General features: G+C 37.8%; 1 protein-coding gene across 3 annotated transcripts in view; it reads left to right on the top strand.

The window, feature by feature from the left end:
* The window catches only part of LOC129941151 (trichoplein keratin filament-binding protein), a 403,230-nt gene extending 389,384 nt beyond the window's left edge, over positions 1-13,846 (top strand). For 2 of the 3 annotated variants that reach the window (XM_056049712.1, XM_056049713.1), the window contains 2 exons: positions 12,128-12,675; positions 12,775-13,846. In XM_056049712.1, coding sequence (XP_055905687.1) covers positions 12,178-12,675; positions 12,775-13,746 — 1,470 coding nt within the window. In that variant the 5' untranslated portion in view covers positions 12,128-12,177 and the 3' untranslated portion in view covers positions 13,747-13,846. Of the gene's footprint in view, positions 1-12,052; positions 12,676-12,774 lie in introns of those variants that run through there. The other variant, XM_056049714.1, reaches the window with a different exon arrangement.
* Positions 13,847-16,291: the final 2,445 nt, after the last annotated feature.

Genomic DNA, 16,291 nt, shown 5'->3' with positions numbered 1-16,291 from the left:
ATAGAGAATCGAGATGTGCTCGACGTCGTAGTCGTAAGTAATGTCTACTACGTACCTCAGATACTTTTGATTCTTTCTTTTTTTTTTACGTATTATTATTTCACTCGGAGAACCCCCGTTTTGAGGGTATTTTTTTTTCTGTGTGCCTTTCTTTTTCAACCCCAACTGTTGAAAAAGATTCATTGTATCATGGTTGTGAAGTGAAGACGAAGGGATGAGATAGAGAATGAATTTGATTAAAGTACCTATACAGACAGAAATGGCGATGACGACGAGAAGACACGATTCGAAAACAGCTAACGCAGAGATACATTTTCCGATCCGATTATAGATTTGTCGGTGTGGATTCCCATCTTTTCCATTTAGAGAATACTGAAACAAAATTTGTCTTTAGTACATTTCCTGATGATGGACAGTGGGATGGAATAACTTTAAAATTGAAATAAAAATAAAATTATAAATTTCTTTTGTAGAAGTCAATAGCAGTTTTCATTGACTTCTTTTTCATGAATAGAATTTAAAAATACAAATTTTTACAATTTTTCTAATTTCAAAAAGGAAATATTTCTATCGACGAATGAAATTTTTAATGTTTAATTTTTGTATATTTGTGGATGTATTTTGTTCACAAAATTGCATTTTTAAGGTCTTGAATTGATTGTGGAGCATTAAGATAGACCTTGTCTTTCACGTTGTACATGTAACTAGTTGGTTCAGAGGCCTTAATACCTATCTGTGCCACCTTAAGTTTTTTTTTTCATCAGGGGTACTGACTCTTGCGAGGAATGGACAAATCCTCCAAGAGTAATTCTTCTCATAAAAAGTGCTTTCTCAAATCAGCCGTTCGGATTCGGCTTAAAACTGTAGGTCCCCTACATCCTTGAGAAAATTACTCGCACACAGGAATGGTTGATACGTGTAAGTCACTAGGGCCTGGATCTCTATTAGCTATGGCGCCACCTAATTTATTAATTTAGGTGTTAGTTGTGATTACCTTTAGTTGCTTGTATTGTAATTGTCTTGTTGAAAATAAACGCCGTCCTAATCAACATTTTCCAATTCCGGTCGAAAAAAATCATCAATCAAAGATCGGAAGCTCAATTCTTTCACCGTATCACTACATGTATTTTCAAATAACTTTGGTTCAATCATAACTCAGGTAACAATTTTTAATTTTACGAGCCCAAGATGGAACAGTTTTCCAATGCGAAAATTCGTCTCATAATTGAAGATGATTTTTCGATAAAAGTCCGGATCATTTTGCCGCATTTTAGCGGAGAAGAAGAAGAAGAACTTTTAAAGCCATAAGATCGTAGTCTCTATGAAAAATGCGGTCTAATATTGTTTGTAGTAGATAATTCCAAATATTGGCAATGAATCGACGAACTTTGGTTTTCTTCAACACTTACTACAGAAACTCAGTTGTGAAACGTACACTTAGTTTAAGGATGTATTCCTCTATATTTAGTAATAGTGTCAAAAGAAGACATATGAGCAGTGCCATTGCTATGACATTAAAATTGTCTCAGAAGATTTTAATGCCAAGCTAGGAAGAGAAGACGTCTTTGGTGGCATAATCGGGAGATACAGCCTGCACGACACTACCTCCGACAACGGATTCAGGCTGGTCGATTTCGCTGCGGGGCGAGACGTTCTGGTAGCTAGTACGCAGTTCACGCATCCTCATATCCACAAGGGGACATTTAAATTTCCTGATCAATCAACCGTCAACCAGATTGACCACATTGCGATCGTCGCACGACACTTCTCCAGTATCCACTGGATACTATCCAGGATATCCGAACATTCCGAGAGGCCAACATTGACTCGGACCACGACCTCGTTGTAGCCAAGGTACAGCTACGGATATCCCGATCCAATCGAAAACAAGGAAGTACTGTGAGAAGTTTCGACGTAAGACGGCTACAATCGCAAGAGACTACCATGTCCTTTTCCGATCGAGTCTCTAATAACCTCTTAAGGAGTCCTATGCTTCCTGCATTAAGCATTGAAAACCAGTGGCAACATTGCCTTGCAGCCATCAGAGATGCCGCCTCTGAAGTGCTAGGTTTCACACGGCCACCACAGCGAAACCCCTGGTTTAACGACGAATGCCGGCAAGCGCACGCAACGAAACAAGAGGCATAAAAAACGGCGCTGCACAAAAGGACTAGAGCAGCTCGCGAGCTCTACGAGCAGAAGAGGAGAGGTGAACACCGGCTTCTTAGACGGAAAAAAAGAGAGCATGAGAAGCGCGCGATCGAGGAGATAGAGGGATGTCACAACAGGAATGAGGTTCGTAAATTTTACCAAAAGGTAAAAAAACCTCCCAAGGATACCAGCCACGAACCGAAGCCTGTAAAGACGATCAGGGGAACATCGTAGTAGAACCGCAGTCGATGATGAGAATATGGAAAGATCACTTCTCCAAATTATATAACGGCGATGACGAACCGAATCCCGCTGTAAGGGAGATAGTACCACTCAACCTCGGCGACGCAGATCAACAATTCCGCCTACCCGACCTTGTCGAAGTGAAGATAGCTATGTATATCTAAACTTAAGTCAAAAAAAGCTGCTGGAGCTGACGGCATCGCTGCCGAACTATTCAAAGCACCAGGCGATGACTTGGTACGGAGCATGCACCAACTCATCTGCAAAATATGGTCGGAAGAAAGCATGCCCGATGAGTGGAATCTCAGCATAGTGTGCCCGAAACATAAGAAAGGAGACCCTCTAAACTGCGCCAACTACAGAGGCATCAGTCTCCTTAACATTGCGTATAAGATCCTCTCTGCCGTATTATGTGAACGTCTGAAGCCATTCGTCAACAACCTGATTGGTCCTTATCAGTGTGGTGTGGCTTCAGACCAGGAAAGTCCACTATCGACCAAATATTCACACTACGGCAGATCTTGGAAAAAACCCAGGAGCTTCAAATCGATACCCACCATCTCTTTATCGATTTTAAAGCCGCGTATGACAGCATCTATAGGGAAGAGCTCAACCGAGCAATCCCTGTCAAACTTATCCGTTTGTGCAGAATGACGATGGAGAATGCACGCTGCTCTATCAAGGTCGGAAAAGATCTAACCGATTCATTTGATGTCAAAAAAGGTTTTAGACAAGGCGATGCACTGTCATGCTACTTCTTCAACATCGTTCTGGAAAGAATTGTGCAAAACTCAACCGTCAACACTAGAGGCACAATCTTCTAAAGGTCCATCCAATTACTCGGATACGCAGATGATATTGACATAATTGGAAAAGCGTGATGTCAGTGGAGCGTTTTTGAGCATTGCGACGGAAGCGAAGAAGATGGGTTTATTGGTCAATGAGGGCAAGACCAAGTATATGCTGTCATCAAAAAAGGACACTCAACGACGACGTCTTGGACAAAACGTCACATGGACAGCTATAATTTTGAGGTAGTTAAGGACTTTGTCTACCTAGGCACCGCTATTAATGCAGACAAGGAAACCAGCGCTGAAATCAAACGAAGAATAACTCTTGCAAATCGCTGCTTCTTTGGACTTAGAAGGCAATTGACAAGTAAAGTCCTCTCTCGAGGATGTAAAATCACCATCTATAAGACACTCATCATCCCGGTTCTCATTTATGGCGCTGGGGCCTGGACCCTGTCAAAGAAAGATGAGAGCGTCTTAGGGTGCTTCCAGAGAAAAATTCTTCGGGTGATTTTTGGTCCCATACGCATAGATGGAGAATGAAGGAGAAGATATAACGACAAACTGTACGGGCTGTACAGCAACACTGACCTAGTAAGCAGAATTAAAGTCCACCGGTTTAGATGGCTAGGTCATGGCCGCGACTCAGGTGGGCACCCAGGTGGGAGAGGTCCGCAACCAACTTGGCGTGCGAAACTGGAGACAGCTAGCTAGGGACCGAGCTGGCTGGAGACGCTTGTTGGTTGAGGCCCAGGTCCGCCCCGGACTGTAGCGCCACCTTAAGTAAGTAAGTAAGTCAAAAGATGACAACTGTAAAAGATGTTAGCTAACCAGGGTTCACAAGTGCGGAAATAAGTGCACAAGATTTGAATGTATTAAATGATAATAATAAATTGTAGCTGCTATTGAGATTCAGTTGATAATAGATTCGGTTTTTCATTCTCAAACTTTCTGTCGTCAAATTGCTTCACGCAACCAGGAATTCAATTTGCCACTGTTTCGCTTTCCCTCTGGTATATTCTTTAAAACATTACGTGCTGAGTTGACGAATCAAAAAACCGAATCCTTGATTTAGTATTTTCTTTTGACGCTATTCGTACCCTTGTTCTAGAATCTAGATCAGAAATTACCAATATTACTGAATATCACCCGCCTTTAGACATTTCTTTTGACTTAAGTAATCATCTTACTGAACAATGAAAATCCTTTAATTGCTTTTATAATTTTGATTTCAGAGAAGTGAATTTCAAGTTGTTGTCTGAAGACTTAACCATTTCTGGAAATGGTGATACATAAGGTTTTTTTCTAATATTGAAGGTTTCAAATTTGTATAAAATCCTTAATATTTGTTTGGAAAAAAATCTAACTTCAAAAAAATCAAGAAATATAAAGTTCAGCAACCCTTGATAGTTGATACACGTAAAAACTGCGTTAATTTGCGATACAGAAGAAATAATTCATGCAAAAACTTACCTCAAAACTCTGTTTTCAATCAATTTCTCTTTTTATGATAAACTCTGTAATGAACTTGAGTCTCGTTCTACTTTTGTATACTCTAGTTATGTTATTGATATGGGCACTTCTTTAAATGACAATCCTTAACAAATTTGGAAACATGTCAATTTAAAAAAAATTGCTTTTGAGATAACTTAACTCAATAGAACCTTTCATACGGTAAGACTCTTGATGTCTATAACGCTTTTGCAATCAATTTCCGAACCGAATTTTAAAAACCGCGATACATCTTTTAAAGAACAACATACCTACCGAGTTCCTCAAAGCAGACCCCGACTTAGCTACCGGTATTTTGTTTCCACTTGTTAAGTCTGTTTGGGAAAACGAAACCTTTGCCAGTAAATGGAAGGACGGGGTAATCGTCAAGCTAACAAAAAAGGGGATTTTAAGAACTGCAATAACTGGAACACACGGAACACGGAATCACCATTCTGTCCAAAGTTAATAGCAACCATCATTCTCGCAATGACTAGGATCGAGTCTACGCTCAAAAGGCATCAAGCGGGATGTTCGTTGATTTTGAAAATACTTTTGATCGCGTTAGCCGTGATGTTATCTGGAGATCGCTTGTTGACATTCCTGATAAAATAGTTGTTTCGTTTTGCACAATAAACAGCTTTCCGACGCATTTGAAGTGCGACAGGGAGTGAGACAGGATGATGTATTGTCACCGATTCTTTTTTTGCTTGCTATTGATGATGTTATGACTGCTACGGTAGGTGAACACGAGAGACTGGGTATCCAATGGCGCCTGAGGCCATTTGGACTATACTGACGATATATGTTCAATGACAAACAGAAATGGAGCCCTCAGCCAAATGTGCCACTCTCTCCATTAAAATGGGGAGGTGGCTGGCTTAAGGATTAATGCCAGTAAGACTAAGTTGATGCACACCAGTCGGAACCAACAACAACAGGTTATTGTGAGACAAGTGGCGGTAGAAGAGGTCACCCAGTTCAACTATCTGGGATGCTATCTGGCACTTGATGGTGGAACGGACTGAATGTTACCAATAGAATAAATAAAGCCCGTAGTGCATTCGGAATAATTTCGAAAGTGTTGAACTCCAGGAAAATTGCGCTCCATGAAAGTTAAATTTGTTTGAGTCCAACGTTAAATCTGTGCTGCTTTATGCCTGCGAAACGTGGAAAAGCTCTGCTGACATCTCGAGAAGGTTGCAACTGTGGTTTAGGACTGAGCAAACAAAAGTGGATGTTGACATCGCGCAGAGAAAGTGGCGCTAGATTGGCCATATATTGAGAAAGCCGAGCGAAAACATAGCAAAGCAGTGCTTTTAATGGAATCCTTAAGGTAAAAGGCGGCCTCGAAGACCAAGAGAAACATAGAGATCATCTGTCATCAAGAAAGCTCGGTCCCAAAACTTGGAGACGTGGTCCCAGCTGAGTTATCGTGCTAGGAACAGAGAGAGATGGAAGAAACTGGTTGCCACCCTATGCTCCAGGAGGAGTTAAAGTGCTGCTACTAGCAGCCGGACATGTAGTACCCGTGGCATGATGGTTAGTGCGTTGGGCCTATGCCAACTAAAGTTTTTTTTCACGGGAATTGCCTCTTGCGAGGAATTGACAAATTCTCCAAGAGTAATTCTTTTCATAAAAAGTGTTTTCTCAAATTTGCCGTTCGGATTCGGATTAAAACTGTAGGTCTCTTCCATCCCTGACAACAGTACTCGCACACATAGGAATGGTTGAGAGTTGTCAGTCACTAGGCCCTAGTTCTCAAACGGACTGTTGCGCCATCCGATTTATTTACCAGCAGTCGGAAACGAAGAAGAAGAAGAGTAACAAGGCAGGCAAAACAAACTACAGGTCATTGAAAAACTTTCTTGCATTCCTAATCTTTTTGAATAAGTTGTTCCTGAGAGTCTAACATTTATTAGTATATGATTCTCATTTTTGCACACGAACATCGTTCCGTGAAAAGAACGATCTACAGTTATCGTCTCAAATTCTCAAATGTATATTCAAACACTTTAAAACAAGGTTTTGAAGTTGACTGTGTATAAACTAACCTTTCTAAAGCTTATTACCACCTTAGCCACGGAATTTTTTTTAAAACTTATAGCTCTTGGTTTTCCAGAATTTGTCTAGCCTTTGATCAAATCTTACAGATATTATGAGGTAAAAACTAGAAATTGTCATTCTGAACCTTTTGTTGCTCAATCTGGTGTTCCCCAGATAATTCATATAAGCTTATTACTTTCCAAAAATTCTCAAGTGTCCACTATGTCACCTTTATCAGATGTAAGTAAAACAATAAATTGTTTGTTGGAATTCAAAACATGGACTTGTATCATTTTAAAAAATAAAATACCACCAATTAAGCTTAATAAATGGGAAAGTCAAATTGTTTGCTCCAATTTTTCGGACCGATTTCGCATCTCGTTTTGAACATATTCGGTCTTATTTCGTGCGTCGAATGTTCACTTTTAAAATAAGAAATCATTGTTAAATTATCAGAAAAAAACAGAAAAAATAGTACAAAGGCTCCATATGTCAATTTTCACAACCATTTCTTGAGATGCTTTGTTCGCCAAATATTTGACACAACGAATTGATGATTGCACGTGCGGTTTGACATATTGCTCCGTCTTCTTGGAACCATTTTTCCCCTAAAAGATTAAAAACGATGTACAGAAAATCATTCCACTATAGCGTGAAGCGTTAAGCTAGGAGGTAACTCTGCAATATCGCTGATACTGCTCCGTAATTGAAACAATATACGAAATACAAACATAGATAATTAATTTTTTATTCAATGAAAACTTGCCCTTTTAATTTAACCTTGCGGTGATTAGCACAAATTAATCTCAATTGAATGATGATAGTTCGTTTTCTATCGATAAGAAAAACATTAACAAAATTTAAATAATATTAAAAAATTTAAAACAGATGTTATTTTTTATTGGTGTTTGGAGCCTAAATTCTATAATAAATTGGCCCACTGTGTGACATCCATAAAGAAAGTTTTCCTTCATCTTTTTTTCGCGAAACATCTCCCAAACGGAAATGATCACCATTTGGGGTTTTGTAGATTTCCATTTTAGGGAGATTTTCGGGTTTTCTGATTTGAGGTTTTTGTTTTTATTGTATTTTCATTTTCATTTTCTTTTTTTATAGTACAATTGTGAATTTTTCATCTGGGCAAGAGAGATAATGAGCAGCACAGTATTTCGTTTGTGCTTTAAATGAAAACAATATTGTTTCTAAAAATATATATTCCCTACACATACACACAAATACATACATATATATATTTTAGGGGATTTCTCTAACTGTTTCTTATCTTATAAATGGCTATCAGCAATTGAGGATGATCGATTTTGGGGATTCTTTTTGTTTTCTTATTTTTGTACTTTGTAGTTTATTTCAAGTGTTAAAAACTCTTCAAAGCGGTAATACAAATTTGAAGAAAAAAAGTACAATCATAAGAAATTTGTTTTATCACTGAATTGCAGCAATTTGACAATTTGAATTTAGAGTAGTTTTGTTTCTACGGAATTTTAAAAAATGGTGCCACGTAATATAAACATTCATATTTAGTAAATTGAGGATTTTTGACGATGGTAATTGGGAAAAAGGAAATTCGTGTACGTTTTTCTAGTAATATATATTTTTATCTATGATCAAAACAAAACCTTTTGAGGGTGCTAAAATTATGACATGTATCCATCATTTTCACTAAGAATATAGTATTTTTTAAATGTAAAAATTCTTTAAATATTTCTTTGATTTGCTGTCTCTTAGATTCCAATCTGCCAATTCGTACGAAACCTTAAATAAATGTAATCGACATGTTTGACATCTGACTTTGTCTATTTATGGCGTTGAAAACTTGACTATTTATTATACCCTCAATCTGTTTTCACACGCTCAATATTATTGTGTAATATTTGATATTGCAAGGTTGTACAATATTATTGAAAAAAATCAAAATTTTTTTTTTATAACAAGCGCATACTGAAAGGGATATTACTACCCTCATGTAAAGACACAGTATGAGCACTAGGGAGTGGAGGGAGAGGTTGAAAGGAAGTGTCATTGGTTTGGAATTCCTGAATTTTGCAATGGCTGGGAAAAACATAGTATGGTAAGGCATTCCACATTCACGTAGTACGGCTAAAGAACAAATCTCTGTACTTGACAATACGACCGTAATTGGGCTCGAGGGTATACTGATGAGCATTCCTAGAAGGGCGTGTATTACGGTTCAACTTTGTAAGGGGAGGAATGCAGCTAGCTATTTCTCGTGAGCATAAACCGTTAAAAATACTGTAAAAAAGCGTGAGACAAGAAACTTTACGACCATGTTCAACCACATCAATGATAATATGATGGTGTTATCACCAATTAATTTTAATGCTTTACCTTCAATACCGTCAAAGAGGCTTAAGTAAGTTGCAGGAGCACCAGCCCAGATATGCGAGTTATGCTTAAGCTTTAGACTTATATAGGTCTCGAAGATAACTGCTAGATCAAAGGGGGAGATAAATTTCTTGCATTGCCCAAGAAAACCCAAACTTCATGCCGAATTTTTGGCGACATCGCGTATGTGCTCGTTCTACAAAAGGTGGTTGGTGATACACACACCGAGTATATCGAGTTGTTCAGTCTTCTCGATGCAAGAGCCATCTATGGATATTGGCAAGGGGGGCATATCTCGCTTTAATGATACAAGACAACATTGGGTTTTCGAAGCAATAAATTCCACGCGGTTTTTTAATCCCCATTGTACAATACTGTTTAGGTCGAAATTTAATCCATATCCGAAGAAGAGCGATTTGAATCTGAAAACGAATATGAAAAGCTAAGAGTACTATCGTCAACGAAACAATGTATTGGATTAGAAGTTGCAGACAGGAGATCATAAGTAAAAATGAGAAAGAGTGTTGGAGATGGCACAGAGCCCTGGGGCACACCAGCATTTATTTCATGGACTACAGACTTGAATCCATCCAATACTACTTGTATTGAACGATCTGAAATGTAATTACTAATCCAATGAAGCAGGGATTCATGAAAACCGAAAGCACGCATTTTCGATAAGAGAGCCTGATGCCTGACCCTACTATTTGCTTTTGAAATATCAAGTGCAATAATCTTACTTTCTCCAAAACGTTTTAAAGATTTGCCCCACTGATCGGTGAGATGAGATGAGGTCACCAGTGGACCTATTGCTGCCGAAGCCGTACTGCCGGTCATTAAGAAGCTTTCGATTTTCGAGGTATTTCTTGAGCTAATAATTTATCAGCGTTTCCATGACCTTGAAAAGAAGGGACGTGAGTGCAATTGGTCGGTAATTACTCGTAGATGGAAAGGAGGATTTACCTTTTTTGGGAATAGGCTGGACAAATGCGGTTTTCCATCCGCTTGGAACAAGACGTGAAGAGTAGGACAGATGAAAATTTACGTAGTGGTTTTGCCAGCGTTGAAGAACACCTCTTCAGAACAATAGCGGGGATACCATCCGGACCAGTGGATTTATGTATTCAGAGATGTTTTAGGACTCTCGCCTATCTCTCAGTTGTTCGAACAATTACTTGTTTTCTTTCCATGTCATCTAACTCAGATTTTACTGCATCTCGCAGTGAGTACGGTATTTTTCTAGCTGGATGAATTTTCAGTTGTGTATTTTCTTTTCGACGTTGTATTCGAAACCTTTAAGACACCCGACACCATAGGATGGAGTTGATTTGATGTGTTTCTACACGTTTAATGAGTTTGATTTTTCGCACACTTTTTTACCGAGAATTGGCGAGACCTTTGCATCGATCACCAAGAATTTTACTAAGTAGTTTTTCATTCTGATCTTGGCTATTATCTGGGATTCAGCTATTACGGGTATAACGTCTTTGCTGTAGGTTTTTAGCTTAGTCTTGCTCTTTACTGGGATAAGCTTTAAGAATACCGCCTCTGCTGTTCTCTTTGACAAGACATTGCATTGCACCCCCGTGTCGAGCTTCATTTTTATTTTAGTGCTATTGATATCTATGACCTCGTACCAACTCTAATCATCATCTTTGTTGCTTTCTGATAGCTTATCTATTTCATAGTCATCTTCACTTTTGTCTTCGGAATCTATGCTGTGTACTTTTTTGATTGTTTGACACATTGACTGGAAATGATTTCTGTATTGGCATTTAGTAAATTTTTTCCCATATGCTGGACATGGGGATTGGATGGACCGAATTATTACCTACAGACAAAATACCACTAGAATTCAATTAGTCCATCGTTTTCCCGATTCATAAAAAAGGAAGCTTGGCCGAGGTGTCCAATTATAGAGGAATATCCTTTTTAAAGACTTCATATAAAATATTCACGCTGTTCTTGCAAAACGTTTCAATAAATGGATAGAAGACAACAAGCTTTTAAAGGATTTTCAAGCAGGCTTAAGAACAGGTCATTCGACGGTTGTACACAATTTGTTCCTTAAAAGTATAGCAGAAACATTCCTGAATAGAAACAAGAAACTATATACGTATTTCGTTGACTATATCTGCATTTGATATGATCGATAGACATGCGCTTATCTACAAGCTGTACAGTAACGGAATGTCATGGAAGTTCGGAAGAGTTATTCAGAATCTAAATGCAGATACAATTGATAAGGTACAGGATGGAGAAGAGTTGTCTAGAGGGTTTAAAATACAATTAGGTGTCAGACAGGGATGTACATTGAGGTCGAGTCTGTTCGACTTGTTCATTAAAGATCTTACAGATCTCTTACCAGGTGGCATAGACTTCGCCAGACGAACAATAAAAGCATTGCTGTTTGCGGACGGCATTGTTCTTTTGGTAGAATCACCTGAGTCATTACAGTTAATGATAAACCACCTGTATCAATATTGTCACCTTTGGAGTTTAATGGTGAATCTTAATAAGTCCAATTTTTTTATTTTTAAACTAGGAGGAGGCCGCAATTCGGCGAAAGAAAAATGGTTCTATAACGAAGAGGTCATTGAAGTTGTCACGGAATTCAAATACCTTGGAGTTCACTTGACGAAAAATATGAGCATGGAAATGCATCTAAGAGAGAAACTAGTTAAGTTAAATTTATTAACATGCTTTACAAACTTCGAAACGGCTGTCATTCAGCTTCAAGAAAAAATAGGTCACCAGGCAAACCTTCATCTAAGATGCTTCTGAAATTTGGATACTACCTTATAAGTCATTCTGTCAATTGTTTTTTTTTTGTTTTTACTGAATATTTGACTGATGTTGTTACTATTCACAGTTTATTTATTAGTTTAATGTTTCTTTCATAATGAAATTTCCAAGTTTTCAAGTCAATATCGTGAATCTAGACCTTATTGTTCTTTATAAAATCTCTGAAACTTTCCCTTTATTTCTTTTTTTTTATAAAATAAACATGTTTTTCAAAATATTGTGTTTTCTTATTTTTTCAGAAATTTTCCAAAACATTCAATAAGACTGAAAACAAATAGAAGCAAATATAATGAAAACTCACCATATTCAAGCCGCTTTTGCACGTAAACGTGAAAACCAACATATTCGCACTGAACGAACCGAAGCTGTCGACCGGTATTATGCTCATTGGGGTAAACAAACTTCAAAATATGAAAATTGGACAGCTCCAGAATATTACAAACAAGCTGAAGAGAATTTGAAAAAGTCGAAAGAAAGGAAAGACAAAGAAAAATCCCTCAGTGAACGACGGGAAAAGTTGAAGAAATTACTGCAAGATGAAAAAATTATGCTCGAAGAACAATTGGCAAATCTTCAACGACAAAAGCCTAAATCCCGAAATATAAGCACTGACATAATGGAAAAAATTGATCAAAATTTCAAAGCGAATCAGGATGATAAGCGACGTTTAGATCTTGAAGCAAAGTTGTATGGACGTTTGAGACATGGCGTAGAGGATGGAAGTTTCCTTTATGAATCCAAATCAAATAACCAAGTCTTGGCGAAACTTAACTGGTTAGATAAACAGGTAATGATATTTTTCTAGAAGGAATAACTAATAGCATTGAAAAGTTTTGATTTAAAATCAAGAATACAAAATTGATTGCTCTATTTCTTCTATTTTCAGATAGACGACCAAGTTAAACGAGAGCAGGAAGAAAAACAAACCCTGGAACGTACTCTTCGGATGCAAGAAGAAATTCGCAAAACCGAAGAATATCACAAACAACGCCAGGAAATTCGTGAAAAAGAAATCCGTGAAATTCGTGCCTTACAAGAAAAACATGTTGCAGAGCTTAAAGAGCGTGAGCATGAAGCCGATGTTCTCAAATCCGAAGCCCACAATCTTCAGACTACCATTGATCAAATCGACACAGACCTCATAACATTGGAGACAAATAATAATCAATTTCTAGAAGAAGTTCCATATTCAAATAATTTGAGAAACATGAAAACAATCATACGAAAGCGTTCAGAAGGTTTTCGCACAAACTTGAAATCCGATATTGAACTTCTTTCGCGAGTGGCTAGTATCTGCCCTCAAGAGCCATCAATTAAGGATTTCATTGAAAGATTGAATCAACAACTGAATGCAGAAATGCACAACTTGTCTCAAATCGAATGCATGTACGAATCAGAGGCTAAAGTGAATCTTCAGCAATGTGAAGAGACTTGGCGTCGACTGAGCTATGAACGGCGATTTGATCTTAAGAATGTGCTGAAAGAACTCAAGAGTCAGCTGATGAGCACCTTTTATGAAAATCAAATGAGACAGAAGGAGCTCATCGACATTCGAACTACTCATCTGTCATCGATTGAGAACTCGAATAAGCAGTTGAAGCTTCTCATAAGAGAGGACGAAATACCCTCACCCAGAGCTGCCTCCGTCATAGAAACGCCAAGAGCCATTAAGGATAAACAATTAGAGCCAGTTCACAGGGTCGGCGATTCGTTTACGAATCTGAACCTAGATTGCCTGAGTGGAGATGGTGCTGAAGTACTAAGCCAACCGAGTACAGCAAGATCGCAGCTACTTGATACAGCTTCAGACACATCGCAAGGCCCCAAATTCGGACGCAAAAAAATCGCCTGGACGTGAACAAGCTAACCATAATTGGATTTGTAACACAGTTTTTCCACTATTTTATTTTTTGTGCTTTGTTCGACTCTTAAATAAAGGACCAACTCGACCACAAAGATTTTTCATTCTTTTGTTTAAAACTTCCACTTCCTTTGCTATTGCAAAGCTTAAAAATGTTTGTCGGCTGCCGCTATTTTAAAAATTTTTGCCGCCAACTACGCTTTGCTCTTGTCTTCCACAGAAAGCCATTTAATGCAATTTATTTTTAATGAGTGCAGTTTTGTGCTGAGGTCCTCTTAACAGGACTCTTTATGTTAGTTGCTCTTTTTCTATAGAAAACGCTATCCTACGTGCACGTCCACATGCTTTAACTTTAACGTAAAGCGGTAGGTAGGGTAGATGCTGTTATGGTATCGTGCAATACTATAAGCGAACAAATCGTCGTCGTTGTTTCCTCTAGCATAACTGTTGTGTGTTTTAGACTGTTCATGCAACTGAAATGGATTCATAATTAAAAATCCAACAGTGAAAATTGTTGCTAACAGATTTGTTAATGATTCGCAGCTGCTGAGAGCTGATGCAGGTTTTACGGTATTGTAGCTCTATAGCTATAGTAGCTTCTAGCTGTTAGCTGGTCTGGTTTTGTTAAGGCAATCCTTGTCGTCCTTGTCCTGTGTCCTCGGACGGACGTCGTCGTTTGCTTTGGCTTTGTGTATCTGCCTATAGGTGGTTAAGTTTCGTCATTGAATGCGACCTTGGGCGGTCTGTCGGTGGGACGGTCGGTAGGTAGGTTGGTGGTGTGAATACTCAAGCAACTAAGGAGGTACGTAACGTACGTTGTATGAACTGTCACTGCCATTGCCATGGTTGTATAAACAAGGTATTAATGTAGGCTGGGTTAAACGAATAGAGTCCTTAAATGTGAGGCTGATGCTTCCAATCCCAACGAAATGCAAATATTCATTATTGTGGTCAGACTGTGTTGGGAATATTACGCAGCTGAGCATTATGATTGTGATTATTTGACATTACATTAATTAGGTCTTGTTTGTATGAGATTATGGCTGGAAACTTTAAGGGAATTTGCAATTTGTTTTGCCCAATTTAGACTTTTTAAATAAAAACTGTACCACGTGTCGGATCACAATTAAAAGATTGTATGCATTTCGATGCCTGTTTTCATTGAAGTTGAATGGAATTTTAGTTCCTGTTTTAAATAATTCTACGATATTTTTCAAAACTTAAAAGAGGCTACAATGCGACCCACACTGATAACTTCAAATCAGCTCTATCGACAGAGCTTGTCTTGTTTAAAACTTTAAAAAAAATATTCATTACAATTTTTGTGTAAACAAATTTCTTCTCCTAATACCTCCTTAAGTCGAAATCCATATTTTATCTATTATTGATATTTTTAAAAAAATCGTCAGTTGAATTAGAAAATTTAGGTCTAACTAAAAATTATCAAAAAATTTTGCATATGATGAAAAAGCTTGAATTAAAAATCTATTTTTAAAAATACCGATTGGATATTTTAAACGATTTTCTTACGGTAACAATTTTAAATACTGAATGATATCTTTTTAAAACATAACCTGAATTTATTCACGAGACATTTTGAATCTAATATCAGTTTTGAGCAATTTTGAACACTATTTTTAACTTTATAAAGGAAGTTATTGTAATGCGCCCAATTTTTCAAATTGAAAATATTGACATTTCTCGACGTTTCAAGGTCATTATAGTTGAAATAAAAGATTTTTAGAAAGATGCCCATGCGTGCGTGTGTACGTACGTTCGTGACGTTTTTTTGGTAAAGATATCGACTTCAAATAACTTTTGTTATTCAGATAATAGCAGAAAGGGCTCTCAAGAAAATTGCATGAGCGGTTTTTTTACCATAACAGTTTAAAAAAAAGGTGCATATTTTAGTTAACCCTAAATATTTCACGAACCAATGAGACTAGAGACTTGAATTAAATTTTATATTGCATATTGCAACGTGATACTCCAGCCACAATATGGCTTGTGCTCTAACACAAACTTCAATTTCATGTGGTTAAAATTTACGGTGAATAAACGCATCATCCACACATGTTTTGTATATCGAAGTCCAAATCTGGACAGAAATTCAACTTTTAACGAATTTGATGCTCTGTCTGACTCCATTCAAAGAATTGTTGCCCATTATTCTCACACTGAAATCGTCATTGCGGGCGATTTCAATATACACAATTCTTCTTGGCTTCGTTATTCTGGCCAGTCAACACCGGAAGGAAGGTATGTTGAGATCTTTGCTGAGTTAAATCAATTAACTCAGCTTGTCGATGAGCCAACTCGAATCCCTGACGTTGCAGGTCAATCCGCCAACACCCTAGACTTGTTTCTTACCTCTGATCCTAAAAAATACACAATTAGTGTATTACCGCCTCTAGGCACATCAGACCATTGTATCGTTTCTGCAAAATTCTCATGTCGAAAAAACCCAGTTAAAGAAAAACCTCCTATGAGAACCGTTTGGCAATATGAGAAAGCCAACTGGGACGGTCTCAATGAATTCTTC

Source organism: Eupeodes corollae, chromosome 1 (assembly GCF_945859685.1).
Source record: "Eupeodes corollae chromosome 1, idEupCoro1.1, whole genome shotgun sequence".
In the NCBI taxonomy this organism is placed as follows: domain Eukaryota; kingdom Metazoa; phylum Arthropoda; class Insecta; order Diptera; family Syrphidae; genus Eupeodes; species Eupeodes corollae.
This window is presented reverse-complemented; position numbering and strand designations above follow the sequence as displayed.